This window comes from Girardinichthys multiradiatus, chromosome 14 (assembly GCF_021462225.1).
Source record: "Girardinichthys multiradiatus isolate DD_20200921_A chromosome 14, DD_fGirMul_XY1, whole genome shotgun sequence".
NCBI classification, from domain to species: domain Eukaryota; kingdom Metazoa; phylum Chordata; class Actinopteri; order Cyprinodontiformes; family Goodeidae; genus Girardinichthys; species Girardinichthys multiradiatus.
Window position 1 is genome coordinate 11,571,522 of NC_061807.1, and position 15,667 is coordinate 11,587,188.

The 15,667-nt window shown below is 38.5% G+C and overlaps 1 protein-coding gene across 5 annotated transcripts in view; it reads right to left on the reverse strand.

Annotated features, from left to right (window-relative positions):
- tec (tec protein tyrosine kinase) overlaps nucleotides 1-15,667 on the reverse strand; it is a 40,364-nt gene that overhangs the window by 4,563 nt on the left and 20,134 nt on the right. For all 5 annotated transcript variants that reach the window (XM_047386195.1, XM_047386198.1, XM_047386196.1 and 2 more), the window contains 9 exons: nucleotides 8,025-8,090; nucleotides 6,427-6,481; nucleotides 6,068-6,150; nucleotides 2,695-2,828; nucleotides 1,390-1,464; nucleotides 939-1,110; nucleotides 416-632; nucleotides 238-302; nucleotides 20-138 (listed from right to left, as the gene is read on the reverse strand). In XM_047386195.1, the coding sequence (XP_047242151.1) occupies nucleotides 20-138; nucleotides 238-302; nucleotides 416-632; nucleotides 939-1,110; nucleotides 1,390-1,464; nucleotides 2,695-2,828; nucleotides 6,068-6,150; nucleotides 6,427-6,481; nucleotides 8,025-8,090 (986 nt within the window). The remainder of the gene's footprint in view (nucleotides 1-19; nucleotides 139-237; nucleotides 303-415; nucleotides 633-938; nucleotides 1,111-1,389; nucleotides 1,465-2,694; nucleotides 2,829-6,067; nucleotides 6,151-6,426; nucleotides 6,482-8,024; nucleotides 8,091-15,667) is intronic.

Here is a 15,667-nt window from a genome sequence, read left to right on the forward strand (position 1 = left end):
ATGGCTAAAACAATCTCACCAAACGACCAGACATCCGACTTGCTGCTGAATTTGCAGTAGTTAAAGACCTCTGGAGGAGACCACTTCACAGGAAACTTAGCGCCTTTTGTGCTGGTGTACTGGTTGTCTAAGACGTATCTGGAAAGGCAGCATTTCATGGATTTGTTTAAGGTATTCTAAGATGTAAAAAAAAAAGAAAAAAACCTAACTATAATCATACTGAACATGGACTCATACCTGGCCATCCCGAAGTCAGAAACCTTTACCACCTGAGCATCATTCACCAGACAGTTCCTAGCAGCCTTCAGAAAACAAAGATCAATTCATAAATGTCTGACAGAACTGATACATCTCGGAGGTAAAAAGCTGCAGTGGTGCAAATACCGAATCAGAATCAATGAAGGATGAACAGTACCAGGTCTCTGTGGATAAAACTGTTTGTCTCGAGGTACTCCATACCCTCGCTGACATCCAGGCACATACTCAGCATGGACCCCAGGCTGAAACTGCCTCGCTTCTGCCTGAGGAAGTTCACCAGGCAGCCTTGCTGCATGAACTCTGTGACAATGTAGATGGGCTTCTGCTGGCTGCATACACCATACAGCTGCACCAGTTTGGGGTGGGACAGTTTCCTGGAGAGTGTGCACAAGAATGACCAGCTCGTCTTAAGAAAATGCAGGTTTTAAAGGCAAAGGTTCAAATATTTGCCAGTTTAAACTATTCAAAACTGCTTGTTTTAGGTTCTCCATTTTTGAACAAACCAGAATATTAGCATTTCATAATAGTTTTTTTATTGGCAGTTCCTTTAACATACCACTAGATGACATAATTTAAGAATATGTTAACTTTCTCCAGTTTTTCTCTTCCTTCCTCTACGAAAAAGTAGTTTTTGTGGTTTTCCAATTTTGCTTTTTACATTGCAGTTTACTCTTTCTTACATCATGAGTTTGGCCTCTTCAATGAAGTCCTCCTCGTACATTGCTCCTTCCTTGATGGCCTTGATGGCCACCTTGTGCTGAGCCCTCCACATGCCAAGCCTCACTTGGCCATACTGACCGATGCCCAGCTCCTTCATGAAGGTCAGCTCGTTTGGGTTGATCTCCCACATCTCTGCACAGACAACAGCTCAAGGGTAAGATGAAAAGCAGAGCTGCAGGTGAAGGTAAAAATAATCTGGGGGTTCTTTTTGCATTGTAGGCACCAAATAAACAGTGGCTAACAGTTCTTGACAGGACTATCCTGGGTGCAGTTCCTGGTCAAGGCCGTTTACTGCATGTGTTCACCCTTTTTCTTGCTGCTCTGAGCCCTTCTTTGTCTACTAAAATCTCAAATAAAGGTCATTAGTACCACATAAACCTTAACAAATACTCTGGTTGGGTTAGTACACACCATAGCTGAAGCCCGCTGTTGACGGAGCCGACTTGTCTTGCTTTCTTACAGGATATCTCAACCTGGCAGCAAGACCTGAAAAAGACCCAATTCCAACAGATGTGACTTATTAGCTGTTATTCAAATATTAAGAATAACAGCTTCTCTTTAATTCACAGTAAATCATGTTTTCAATGTTTACCTTTTAGTGTTTAGTTAAATAGACCATAAGGTATTCACAAAAAGTAAAATAATATAACATATAAACTTAAATGTAATGCCAGTGTTTAGTAACAATGAACATAATGGGTTAGCATAGCATTGGTTTAGATAAGTAAAGATAACAATGGCTAATACAGCATTGGACAGCAAGCATAGTACAGGCTAAAGGGCATTGAATATAAAAAAATATGGTATAGATTAACACAGCGTGAGCATAAGATAGTACTGTGTAAGCTGATAGCACAGGCTTTGAGAGTATAGGAAAGCATATCACAGGCTAATACACTAAAATATATAATAAGCTAATATGGAAACAATGGCTGAGATATTATTGGCTTGTATGGTAACACATGCTAAATATCAGAATTAGCTTAATTGCCAAATTAGTGCACACAAACAATGAATTTGACTTCGGTACATTTGCTCTCAGTGAAGATTTTTTTCCCAATATAAATGGAGCTATATTTTACAATAAATATAAAACATATTTAAAATACATATATACACAAGTGAACTCTGGTGGAACTGTCTGTCAAGTGTTCATCAAAGAAAAAGCCTGGAGGAAGAAACTGTTTCTACTATTAGTTAGTATGGTAACATAGGCTAAGACGTGGGCTGGGGGTTCTTGGCAAAAGGGGTACATCGACTGACCTAAGCTAGATGTATAGAACTTGAAATGGTTCAGTTCTGATCAGGAACCTGTGTACCACTATAAAAAAAAATTATAATTGATTTAGCTGACTTAGTTGTGGACAAGCTTAAACACCCAGATCCAATTAATACTGATGTCAGTCTACTGTCATCACAGTTTTGACATTTTGTGCAGATGCAGGCCAAGACATTGTGAAAGTTCAAGAAAATGTCCAAAATATTTTAATTGTTGCCTCCTTTTGGTCCACCTTTATCACCTTTATGTGATTCTCAAATTAAACTGTGTCAGAATTCAAACTGATCTGGTTCTACAAAGTTAGAGCAGCTTCCTAAAGCAACCTCTTATGAGCATAAACCAGCAAAAACAAGAACATTTCATGAGGAAAATATCCCTTCATAACCACAGTTTGAGTGGTATTTTGTTAGGAATATTGATACTATGGGTGTTGTTACCTGCTCCATTGTGTCTGTGGTACTCGATGAGTTCAGGAATGGAGTTGAACAGGTGTTTCTCAGCCAGATAAAACTGTATGGGTGTGCCTTGAGTCTCCTTAATGTGATAATGTTTAATAATTGGACCTCCTACCCTAAAAACAGAATAAAACAATGGATGAGAGGCTTCTCCTTGCAGCAAAGTACACATTTTCAGTAACTTTTATGTTAATAACACCAAAACGTTGTGATGAACTGTTGAAGTTAACTTAAAGGAGTAAACCGTTTATTTACTTTAACACAACATAAAGATTAATTAATCCCTTTGAAATACTGGTTTTAAACTATATTTGGTAAATTGACAAAGGTTTAATGTAATTTGAAATTAATAAAAAGATTTTGCTGTATTCTGTGAATAAAAAAAATATGTACACAGAGGAAAGTTACTTCACACAGTAGTTCCTTTTGCTTATATATACATATTGCTATCATCTGACAAAACATAACTATAAATTTAATTTCAAGCATCTAATCAAAAATCCCCAAAACAATGCTGTAACAAAGTATTCATATTCTTTATCTTTTTCACATTTTGTCACAGACCAACATAAAGTAGATATACAGGGGTTTGGACAATGAAACTGAAACACCTGTCATTTTAGTGTGGGAGGTTTCATGGCTAAATTGGACCAGCCTGGTAGCCAGTCTTCATTGATTGCACATTGCACCAGTAAGAGCAGAGTGTGAAGGTTCAATTAGCAGGGTAAGAGCACAGTTTTGCTCAAAATATTGAAATGCACACAACGTTATGGGTGACATACCAGAGTTCAAAAGAGGACAAATTGTTGCTGCACATCTTGCTGGCGCATCTGTGACCAAGACAGCAAGTCTTTGTGATGTATCAAGAGCCACGGTATCCAGGGTAATGTCAGCATACCACCAAGAAGGACGAACCACATCCAACAGGGTTAACTGTGGATGCAAGAGGAAGCTGTCTGAAAGGGATGTTCGGGTGCTAACCCGGATTGTATCCAAAAAACATAAAACCACGGCAGAATTAAATGTGCACCTCAACTCTCCTGTTTCCACCAGAACTGTCCATCAGGAGCTCCACAGGGTCAATATACACGGCCGGGCTGCTATAGCCAAACCTTTGGTCACTCATGCCAATGCCAGACGTTGGTTTCAATGGTGCAAGGAGCGCAAATCTTGGGCTGTGGACAATGTGAAACATGTATTGTTCTCTGATGAGTCCACCTTTACTGTTTTCCCCACATCCAGGAGAGTTACGGTGTGGAGAAGCCCCAAAGAAGCGTACCACCCAGACTGTTGCATGCCCAGAGTGAAGCATGGGGGTGGATCAGTGATGGTTTGGGCTGCCATATCATGGCATTCCCTTGGCCCAATACTTGTGCTAGATGGGTGCGTCACTGCCAAGGACTACCGAACCATTCTCGAGGACCATGTGCATCCAATGGTTCAAACATTGTATCCTGAAGGCGGTGCCGTGTATCAGGATGACAATGCACCAATACACACAGCAAGACTGGTGAAAGATTGGTTTGATGAACATGAAAGTGAAGTTGAACATCTCCCATGGCCTGCACAGTCACCAGATCTAAATATTATTGAGTCACTTTGGGGTGTTTTGGAGGAGCGAGTCAGGAAACGTTTTCCTCCACCAGTATCATGTAGTGACCTGGCCACTATCCTGCAAGAAGAATGGCTTAAAATCCCTTTGACCACTGTGCAGGACTTGTATATGTCATTCCAAGACGAATTGATGCTGTATTGGCTGCAAAAGGAGGCCCTACATCATACTAATAAATTATTGTGGTCTAAAACCAGGTGTTTCAGTTTTATTGTCCAACCCCTGTAATTGTGAAGGAAAAAGTGAATGATAGATCACCCGCCTTTGCTTTGACATCCTCAAATAAAATCCACTCCAAATAGATAGATTTAGAAGTCATTTCATTTTCAAACAGAGTCCACCTGTGTGAAACATAATCTCAGTATAAATGCAGCTGTTCTGTGAAGCCCTCAGAGGTTTGTTAGAGAACATTAGTGAACAAACAGCATCACGCAGACACAGGAACACAGACAGGTCAGGAAGGAAGATTTTGAGAAGTCTAAAGCTGGGTTAGGTTCTACAACAACATCTCAAGCTTTGAACACCTCACAGAGCTCTGTTCAATCCATCATCTGAACATGAAGAGAGGATGAACCACCTGCAGACCTACGAAGACATGTCAAGGAAAACTATTACTGCGCATCATTCTGAATATATCCCTAATTGTAAAACAAAGTGGTGGCAGCATCATGCTGTGGGGTTGTTTTCTTTGGATGTAGCTATGTAGAGGACACTCCTAGGAGAGAACCTGTTAAAGGCTGAGTGAAACACAGGTTCACCTTCCAGCAGGACAAAGACCTGAAATATACAGACAGAGCTAAAATGTGATGGTTTAGGTCAAAGCACAGCCATGTGTTAGAGTGGCCTAGTCAAAGTCCAGACCTAAATCCAGATGGGAATTTGTGGGAAAGTTGAGAACTGGTTTTAACAGATGTTCGCTGCCCAAACCAACTGAAATGGAGCTGTTTTGTGAATAATAATTTTGAAAATCTCAGTCTTTAGATATGCAATCTGGTTGAGACAAAATCCCAAAAGACATGCAGCCGTAACTGCAGCAAAATGTGGTTCTACTAAGTATGAACTTTGTAGAACCACCTTTGAATATAAATACTCTTGCTAAGAATGTTGAAAACCATGTATTATTTTTCCTTCTACTTCAATACTGTGCATCACTCTGTTTTGATCCAACACATAAAAATCCCGATAAAATACATTAAACTTTATGGTTTCCACGTGACAAACTGTAAAAATGTTCAAGGGTTGTGATGATGATTATTACTTTTATAATAAATTTAAAAACAATTCCCATCTCAAACTGGTGGAGTCAATTTATAAAGAAAACAAAGAGAAGAAACAGGAAAGGTTCTTAGATGTGCTCCAAAAACAATATCAGAAAAAACAAAATGTAAAAACCATCCCATAATAGTCCAAATCCAGTAATCAAACAGACTAAATACAAATGTTTAAAAAAGAGTTTTAAAACAATTACAAAAGAAAAAAACTATTAAGTACATAAGCAAGACTGTAAAAAACAAATCCAGTCGAATCACAACTCCAAAGGCAAACACCAAAAAATGACCTAAAAAGCCAAAAACATTTCAAATTAATCAAAAGAAGACTTGTCCAAAATCCATTTTGAAATACAGCACAACCGGCTCAAACAAGGCAAATCTAAACCAGAGAAAACCAGTATAAACCCAGTCCTTAATAAGGCTAAGAGTTTGTGCCTCTGCTAAAGTTTAAAAGACCAATATAGATAATTACCCTGATCTGGTTTTGGTGTAAAGAGACACAGTGTAGGTTAAAGGATGGCTGGAGTCTCTCACAATGAAGGCTCCTTCTTTATCCTGCAGGGGGCGACAAAGACACACATAACAAGAGCTTTACGTTTTGTATCCATTTATTTAATTTAAAACCAGTTGCATCACACTGTTCAACAGCTAAACAATCCGAAGTTTAACTAATGAGATTTAAATCGTAGCTGCTTGACACCCGACTGACTAAAGACGAGTTCTGCAAGAAGGTCGGGTGTTTTTGTGTATGAGAACAGCGTCAGCTTGAAAAGAAAAGAGAAGAATTAGAGGCAAAGAAGTAGAAACTGAATACCAAGAAGCAAGACTAACCTCCTTCCTCAGCAGCTCCTCGGCCATGTTTCTGTTTACATCTTTACTGAACCATCTGAAACAAAAACAGCTCCACAGCATTAAACTTCAAGGTCATGGGTCAAAATAGGACTGCTATGTTGCCGTTCCACTGAGAGACAACAAAGCAGTTAATCAGATAGATTAATTTACATTTGTTAATAAAAGTTTTTTAATAAAATGAATGCATGATGCACTTTTAAATTCAAAATAAGTGTAAAGAGTGATACTAAAGCAAAAAACCGTCTCCGTGTGATTGAGACACACGAAGGTTCATATTTGTAGTTTTTACACTAAAACCAATATATTTAAAAACAATATTTTATCTGCACTGTCATAAAAAAAAAAAAAAATTAACCTGAGATTAACCAAACTAACCGGCAACAAAGAGGAAGGACTTGTTCATTGTAAATAAATGAGTTCAGCAGGGGGAAATTCTAAGATCTAGATTTAGCACAGCAGTAGGCAACAGGGTGGAGCCAATATTTAAATAAATAGATATAGGCACGCTTTTGGTGTGAAGGGCCAAACCTGAAAAGTGCCATGAAGGCACCAACTTATCAAAGCAGTTACTGCCATCTACTGGCAAACATGTTCATGAACTTAAAGACTGTTCTGCTAGCTTAAATGTTAACTGCCTGATGCTAGCAGACGTTTGTGTAAATACAAAGCAAGGTGTTTATATTTTCTTAACCATCAAAAGGCAACTGGTATATTTAAGTCTGTATGGGGTTTAACTGAATGTTTAACTGAAGAACATTTTTATCCTGATCAGTTAAATAAAAAATAAAACCAGGAATTTAATCTCACTGAAACTTAAAGAAAAACCTTCAAGAAGGACCTTTAAGGAGTAGGGAAAAAAGCCAGCACTAGGAAATAATTGATTTTAATAAGAAACACCTGTGTCAAAATTATTGGCAACCCTGCTGTTACTTATTTGAGGAATTTAGGTCATGTTGATCCAGGCGTTCACGGCGGAAGGATGATTTTGTGTCTGGTGAATCATTTATGTGTCGATTTGCCCAAAATGTTCTGCTGAAAGACCCAGTGATGACCCATTTACAGTCCACCAGATGTCCATTCAAAATGTTCCGGTTCATGATGTCCTGCACTAGCAAGGTTCCCAGAGAACCCAGCCCACGGCATCACAGATCCTCCACTGTGCTTAACAGTGGTCACAAGGCGTTTTCTACCTGGTCATCCTTACATCTGCCAAACCTACCTGGATAAAACGCTAAACAGCCGACGGTCTAATACACACTGGTTAGGTGCAGCTGGGTGTTTAAAATTTCTGCCTTGGTTTGTCTGCAGGCTTTTATATTATCTATATATATCTATATCAGCTCAAAATAATGGCAAGTTCCACTAAAATAGCTACAGTCTGACTGGACAAGTTGTCATTTAGGTGAACTTTTACATGCATTAAATAAGAGGTTCTGATGGGCCTTACAGCCCACTGTTATTGCAGCTCTAATCAGTGTGAGTTTCTAAAGTTAATGACTAATCAAGAATGCAGAGACTATTAGATGGAATCAGCAGCATACTTTAACTTTGTACCAGGAAACGATTAACCCACTTACACATACTGCACCAGGTTTCCAGACGTCTTCTCTGTTACATAGTTACTTGGGATGTAACCTTCCTCGCTGTGAAACACAAACCAGGAGACACAAAATCTAGTTTAGAAAACATACAATCACAGTTTTTCTTCCTTAAACCTTTAAATGACAGCACAGAATTTATCTGTGGTTGAATTTAACCAGACGTCTTCCTACTGAGATTTCCAGGACAAGTCTTGATTCTTACCGATACTGAGTGAGTGTGGAAGAAAAATGCTGAAATCTGTTAGTTCGCGTCATCTGCCTCCATAATATAAATATGAGTTCCATTCCTGCAGCTCTTACGTCACCCCTATAGCGCCTCTAAACAAATAAGGCAGTAATTATGACAAGCAAGAGTCTCAAAATACCTATTTGTGTGACATGTGTGGAAACATATGCAGAAATAATGTTCCTAGAAACAAACAGTTTCATAAATCCTGCAGTTCAGCAGCAGAGGCTGAGATGTGTACAGAGTAATGCTGAGATACTTTCAGAATATCAGCAAACACTTCAGAGTCAAACTGCTCTGTCAAAATCTGCAGGCTTTAAGCCGCAATGCATGACGGTCTATTCCATACAGAAATAAACACGGCTCACGTATTCTTACCTACTGTTTAAGCCGTCGGACATTAGCAATGACCTCAGAGAGGCAACTGCTGCTGCTAATCAGTCTGGAAAGAGTTATAAGGCAATTTCCAAACAATCTAAAGTCCATTGTTCTCCACAGAGGAAGATTACTAACAGATGGATAGTGTTTTATCTCCCAGGGATAAACGTCCTATCATATTCTCCCCAAGGTCTGATTGAGCAAGGCTCAGAGAAACTGTCAAATAAACCCCAAGAGCTCCATCTGAGATGCTACAGAGCTCAGTTAGCTCATTAACCTTCATCACAGGACAAATGGAAAAAGACTGAACAAGTAAACATTGGGTGGAAGGGTTGAAGCAGAAATCCTCTTAGCTGCATGAGTTAGATTTGCTAATTGCATCCGAATGAACCGTTAGTCTTCTAGAACGATGTCCTTTGGACTAATGAGACCAAAGTGGAGGTGTTTGTTAATGTTGGATGGGTGCAAAAACTTGTTATCACTCATGTAAAAACCTTGGGTTGGAAGGCACCTGCACTATGCCTTCCTCCCTGTGTGTGTGAGATCATTGTTATCTCTGTGTGAACCAGCCTCCTTTCCGTCTCACACACACACCCTGTCTGAACTGTCTGTTGAACTGTGTATATAAATAAAGAGATAGGGTGTCAAAAACTTTGTAGTTTCACTGCAAAGTGGGCTACCCTTGTCACAAGTAACTCTGACTGTATCGTTCTTACCTCTGAGTTGACTAAATAATACCTAACATTTATTGGTCCTTCGTAGCCGGATTAATTCAATAACCTTATTTCTCTTTGCTTTAACAGTGACTCTGGGATCCGTGGGGGAAGCCTGACGTCGAGCGAAGCACCGCTGCACAGCCTCCATTAGCCGGAGTGGCTGAAAGTCCCGGTGTGTGTGAATTCCCTGGCCAGTGGGTTATGCCTTCCTCGGCGCGGGGTGACTCTCACAGGGTCCAGAGAGTCACCAAGAAGTCAACTCCGAGGTGAGACAGTTTTAAAATACAGTTCATAGGAAAAGTACTTAACAGTCGTTGGTAGTGCGTCGCCGGTAAGGACGCTGCATTCGGATGGTTTTATTCCACCGTGAAAGGAATAGTGACAAATTAAGGTAGGGCCCCGCCAAGAAGGGGGCCAAATAAAACGACTAAGGGTTATTCCCCTGCGAGGGAATAGAATAAGCGCTATAAAAGTAAAAAGAACGGAGTAAATTGAGCTCATAAAATAACACCAAGTTAACTTAGAAAAATTACAAGGTACCTGAAACTAACTGTGTGACTGTGTTGTGTGTGTATGGAGGACTAAGCATTTTAATAGAATCATAGCAGGATTCTGCTAGTCCTGTGTTTTCTTTTGCCCAGATTAAAACTACGTACTGGTGACTTTGGAGATTCAGGTCGGATTTCATTCCAGAAAATTAACACCGCTGCGAATTAGTTGCAGTAGAAGGCCGTGTTAATGTCCTCTCCTTAAAGTCTCATGCCAGTGACCTTTTATCTGGGACATTTATACTATAATTAAACTAACATAAAACATAATGGGGAAGAAACAAAGTAAACTAATTGACTTAGAAGGGGAGGTAAAGTTTATGGAGAACTATGTAAAAGGAGCAGGTATGATCTGTCATAGATGGAATAAAAAATAAAAAACATGGGTTTTTGGGCAAATTAGATACAAAGGATGTCTTAAAATTACAAGGGGATCTAAAATTAGCAATAATGAAAACTAAAAAGAGAAAAATAACAAAGAACAATGGGGGAAGAACAGAGAAAAAGCTCTGATTTAACAGAAATATGTGCACGATGGCATAAAAATACGGATTTTCAGGTAACTTAATTATCACTGAAATCCTAAAACTACACGGGGATCTTAAACTGGAGATTATGCATTCAAAAGATTCAAGAGACAATAAAAAACCTTGCCAGATTATAATTTCAAAGGGGACTTTTCAGTCCCTGAGTGCACACAGTTGATAAACAGATTAAAACAAAAAGTTTAATTAAAAGAACAACAATAAGAGCAGCTTTTAACTGACATAGCCATAATACTGATGCTTTAAGAAAAGCACAGAGAAAAAACTTTCAGCTTAACTGAAAACAAATAAAGGGGGGCGGACCGCCACCCATCCCAGTTTAGAATACCAAGGTAGCCCCAAATTATAAAGACTAAGAGGTGGTTTTAGAGGACGTGGTAAAGGAAGTTAAAAGAGGAGGTGACAATGTGGACAACATGGAAACTGTCCAACTGGACAACCCAGTGAACAATGACTAGAGTTGTTAAAGAAGTAATCTGAGAGTAAAAGATTTTGTAGGCAAGCATTAGTGAGAAACAGGTGCTTTAAAAATCATTCTATGGTGTTATACTACCAACAATATCATGATAAAATGCAAAAGATTCATTTTACAGGGAAATAATTCCATATTTGGCTCAGATTTTGTGCATTCTTGATTTTTCCTCTTTGAGAGAAGTTAAATTTCAGCTCTGTGAAACGACCTTGATAAAGAGATGCAGCTGCCTGAAAACAAAGATAAAACTTCTGCAAACAGCAGAAGCCTGTCTCTGCTGAAAGGTCTGAAAAAATTGTAACTCTACCCTGCATGTGTCAAACTCAAGGTCCGCGGGCCAAAACCGGACCCCAGAAGTTTAGTGATTCTCTAGAAGTAGAGCCTTTTAATATGGTGATTGTGTGCTTGAATGTTATTTTGTCAATCAATAAGCAGTTTTGTCTACATTCTGCCACAATCTGCCTTTTGAAAATGTTTTGAATCTTGCTCTTTATGTATAAAAAAAAAAAGAAAGAAAAGAAAAATTGGCTAAAGTCTGCAGACACAAAATGAACTTGGATTGAAGCTCTAACTAAATTTATTTAATCTGAGATCTTCTCCAAATGCAACAGTATATGTCAGTCTACATGAGATACTAACAACTTCACCTACTGGTATAATATAAAGATCTGATTGAATATGTGAAACAAACAATGATGAAAGTTTTTCAACAGGTGATGCTCATCCAGAAGGAAGACAGTGTTCCTAGGAAATGCAGCTCATTCATTAACAATCAGTTTTTCTCCTATAGGTGGACGTTTTGCTGATTAATCATAGACTGGATCTATGAAACATTATGAGCACAGACCAAATGACCAAGGTTCTGACTGACTTATGAACCTCACTGACCTGACAATGATAACATGACACCCAACAGATAACACCTTTAAGGTGGACCCACTAAGACCACCTTATTGATTCTTGGTGAATAAAAAAAAAAAAATTGAAGCGTTCAAAACAGACCTTGTGGAAACAAAAGGGGTTATGAGGAAACAATGTGCATTTTAAGAATAATAGAAGTCAAATTATGTTCAAATTTTTGCAAATAAAAATTACTCTGACAGAAAAATAAGTAAGTAGTGTGTGAATGTGTGTGAATGGGAATGACTGATTTCATTGTAATGCATCTTTGAGGGACCTTAAAAGCGCTAATAAAGGTCTGATGTTCTGATGATCTTTGCCAAATTTATATCTTAATAAGGTTTCCAGAATCTTTTCCGAAAAATCATATAAAGATGGCAAAGGTTCTACCTCTATTAAAAATACTGATAACCATAGGAAAGTTCATAGATCTGTCTTCAATTTTTCCTAATTCTTTTACAAACAGGTTATTTAAACTTTCATGTGGCCAAATGTCTGTGTTTGACTTTCTGTTTTTGTGAAATAAATGTCTGTTTCATGTTATGTAAAAATTAGAGTCCTCAACATTACCATAATAATATTAGGTCAGTTGTCTATGGTAAAACAAAAAGATTTTAACAGATGTTTAGACGTTTTCCAGTCAGGTTCAAAATGATTGAATTAGACTCAAACTTAACATAAGATGAAATTAACCTTAACAGAATTACTGAACTGGACTGAAATAGATAAAACTTTAGTTAATTGAAACAAACTTTAGTTACTTGAACTAAATACAAAGCTGACTGAAACTGTATGTTGTATCTATAAAACTGGGTAAGATAAACTAAGATTATAAGATATAATATGCCCTTCATTTTTTTGTGTTCATCAGTGAGTGAGTTTTTATTTTTTATTTTTAATAAGAACTAAACCAAGCATTATTTATAATAATAGCAACTACCAAAAATATTGATCTCATTTTTAAATGTAATAAGGACTTACTTTATAAAATATAATAAAAAAGAATAATAAGAATTTGGAAAAACAGAGGCTTTAAACCTCTGCAGGAACAGCACTGACACTGTCAAAAGTGGATCCTAATACAGGAATCTGGAAGCTCATTCTGGCGTGGATAGTCAAAGTCCATCCAAGGATACATTTAGATGAGGCAGAGGGACAAATACAGGGCTTAGCTGAGAGCAAAGAGAGCAACATGCATCCTGCCCTAGCTGCTGTCCCACCTGAACTGTGGTCCCAATCATCAACTGATGTAGGACTTATAAAGGGGTTCCCACCATACAAGGTTAAACTAATATCTGAAAAAAGGCCATTAGTCCGTCAATACCCCTTAAAGCCAGAAGCTGAAGAAGGTACTAAGCCAGTAATACAAGATATGTTGAAGTCAGGAATATTAAGAGAAGCACCTGACGCTACATGCAAGGCATATCACACTGACATCGCTATTATTATCACAGCCAAACATAACTCTAAAAAGATGTGCCCTTTAAATCCAAGTACTCTAATACCTACTGCAGAAGATGGAAAACCACATTCTTATAAAGCAAAAGTTGAAGAAGACACCAAACCCAGACAAGACATTTCTCAAACCCTTATACCAGATTCATGTGTTGTGTTTGTAGATGGCTCAGCATCTAAAGATGAATATGGAAAGAATAGAGTTGGTTATGCAATAACAACCATCGATAGGATAATAGAAGCTAAATCTCTACCCAATACATGCTCAGCCCAAACAGCAGAATTATATGCTGTAGTAAGAGCATGTGAATTACATGAGGGACAAATACTTACTATATACACAGACAGCCAATACGTTTTCAGATCAGTACATCACCATGCTAAGATTTGGCAAAATAGAGGTTTTAAAACATCATCAGGGACAGAACTAACTCATTTCAACCTATTAAAGAGAAAATGTCAGATCTGCTATTTATAGACACAGACGTGCTGAAAGACGCCCAACAGTCAGCACCCAAGACAGAAATAAAGGCCTGGCTAAAGAGAGGAGCACAGAAAAAAGATGACATCTATCAGATAGAAGATAAACCAATCCTCCCAAAACATTTATACAACACAGCAGCTACAGTGACACATTGGGAAGACCCACGTGTCAAGGGGGGAATATGTCACATCTGGTAAAGCATTAATGCTACACTATAAATTTTTCTGACTATGCAAATCATTTTTGCAGATCATGCATAATTTGTTGCAAACACTGGGGAAGAAATATTGCCTAGTTGTAATAGATGAACCTAGTGACACATTTCTTCCCCACATATGGTATCCCACAGATTATAAGGTCAGATAATGGAACTCATCTTGTAAATAAATTAATAGAACTAAGTTCTAATGCATTAGGGTTTCAGTTAAAGATTAAGGAAAACAATGGAAGAAACAGGGAGGCCATGGCCCGAATGCCTATCCCTGGTTAAATTATGGATGAGAATAACTCCAAATCAAACTGGTCTTACTCCATTTGCCACCTACTGTACATCATTGTATAACTCCACCCACTGTGTTCTGAGTCTGAGATCACGTGACACCAAGTTGCTGATGTGAATTTGTATTCTCAAAGAAATAGTACATGGCAGACCGTTTTCTCTGCCCTCTGACATGAATGAAATAGAGAAAGCACAACAGGAACCTTCATTAGCTGAGTGGATGAATAAAATGTTGCAGACAAAAGAAGAACAAATGTCCAGTGGTCTGCCGATAATCTCTGCTCCTATCCCACAGAATGAGGCCTGGAGACCTGGTCCTGATTAAGACACTCCACCGGAAGGATTGGAGCACTCCTTGGTGGAAAGGGCCGTTTCAAATACTCCTGACAACGCCCACAGCTCTGAAAATAGCAGAGAGGCCTTCCTGGATCCATAAAAGCCACTGTAAGCCAGTTTTGCCATTACAGGAGCCAGATCAACCGACGGGGTAGCAGAGGAAGTCCGGGTTCAAAGATGGCCCAGCGTCTCAAACCGGTGAAGAAAACAGCTGATCTGCGCCCAATTATAAAATGGCTCTCTGTAACTTGTGGACAGGACTGATAAGCCTGAGCTTAATTCTGGTAGCAGGACTCTTTCTCTATCTAAAGCAGGATCCACAGGAGGTGATACCGAACCAGAAGAGATGGACATCAGACGGGACCCATCTCAGAACACTGACGGAAGAACATGACGCACATCCATTCCTACAGAATTTCTGGTATTGTTCATGGTGGCATATGCAACACTGAACCAGGTAGAAATGCACGAAAATGAAGGGGACGATTATGATGACATGTTGTAAATAAATCACATCAAAGCCTGAGTGTACTCATACATTGTATTTCATAAAATAACCTTACAGCAGAAAATCGGAAGAAGTTGTTGCTTAAGTGAAATGAGAAAAAGTACAATGATGACATAAACAGGGCAGATTTTTTAATTCTTTTATTTTTATGATTTCAAGTATTATTCTTTTATTTTTATGATTTCAAGTATTAATCAACATTTAACTTTTAATGGTCGCCGAGGGCGGCGGGGCCGTATGAGTATTTCCCACAAAATATAATCTGTTTACCGTCCGTGGGTTTTCGCTCATACAAAGTATTTTTCTTACTCGTTTTTATATTAAATGTTTTTACTTGTGATAAAAGGAGGGACTGTTGGATGGGTGCAAAAACTTGTTATCACTCATGTAAAAACTTTGTGTTGCAAGGCACCTGCACTATGCCTTCCTCCCTGTGTGTGTGAGATCATTGTCTCTGTGTGAACCAGCCTCCTTTCCGTCTCACACACACCCTGTCTGAACTGTCTGTTGAACTGTGTATATAAATAAAGAGATAGGGTGTCAAAACTTTGT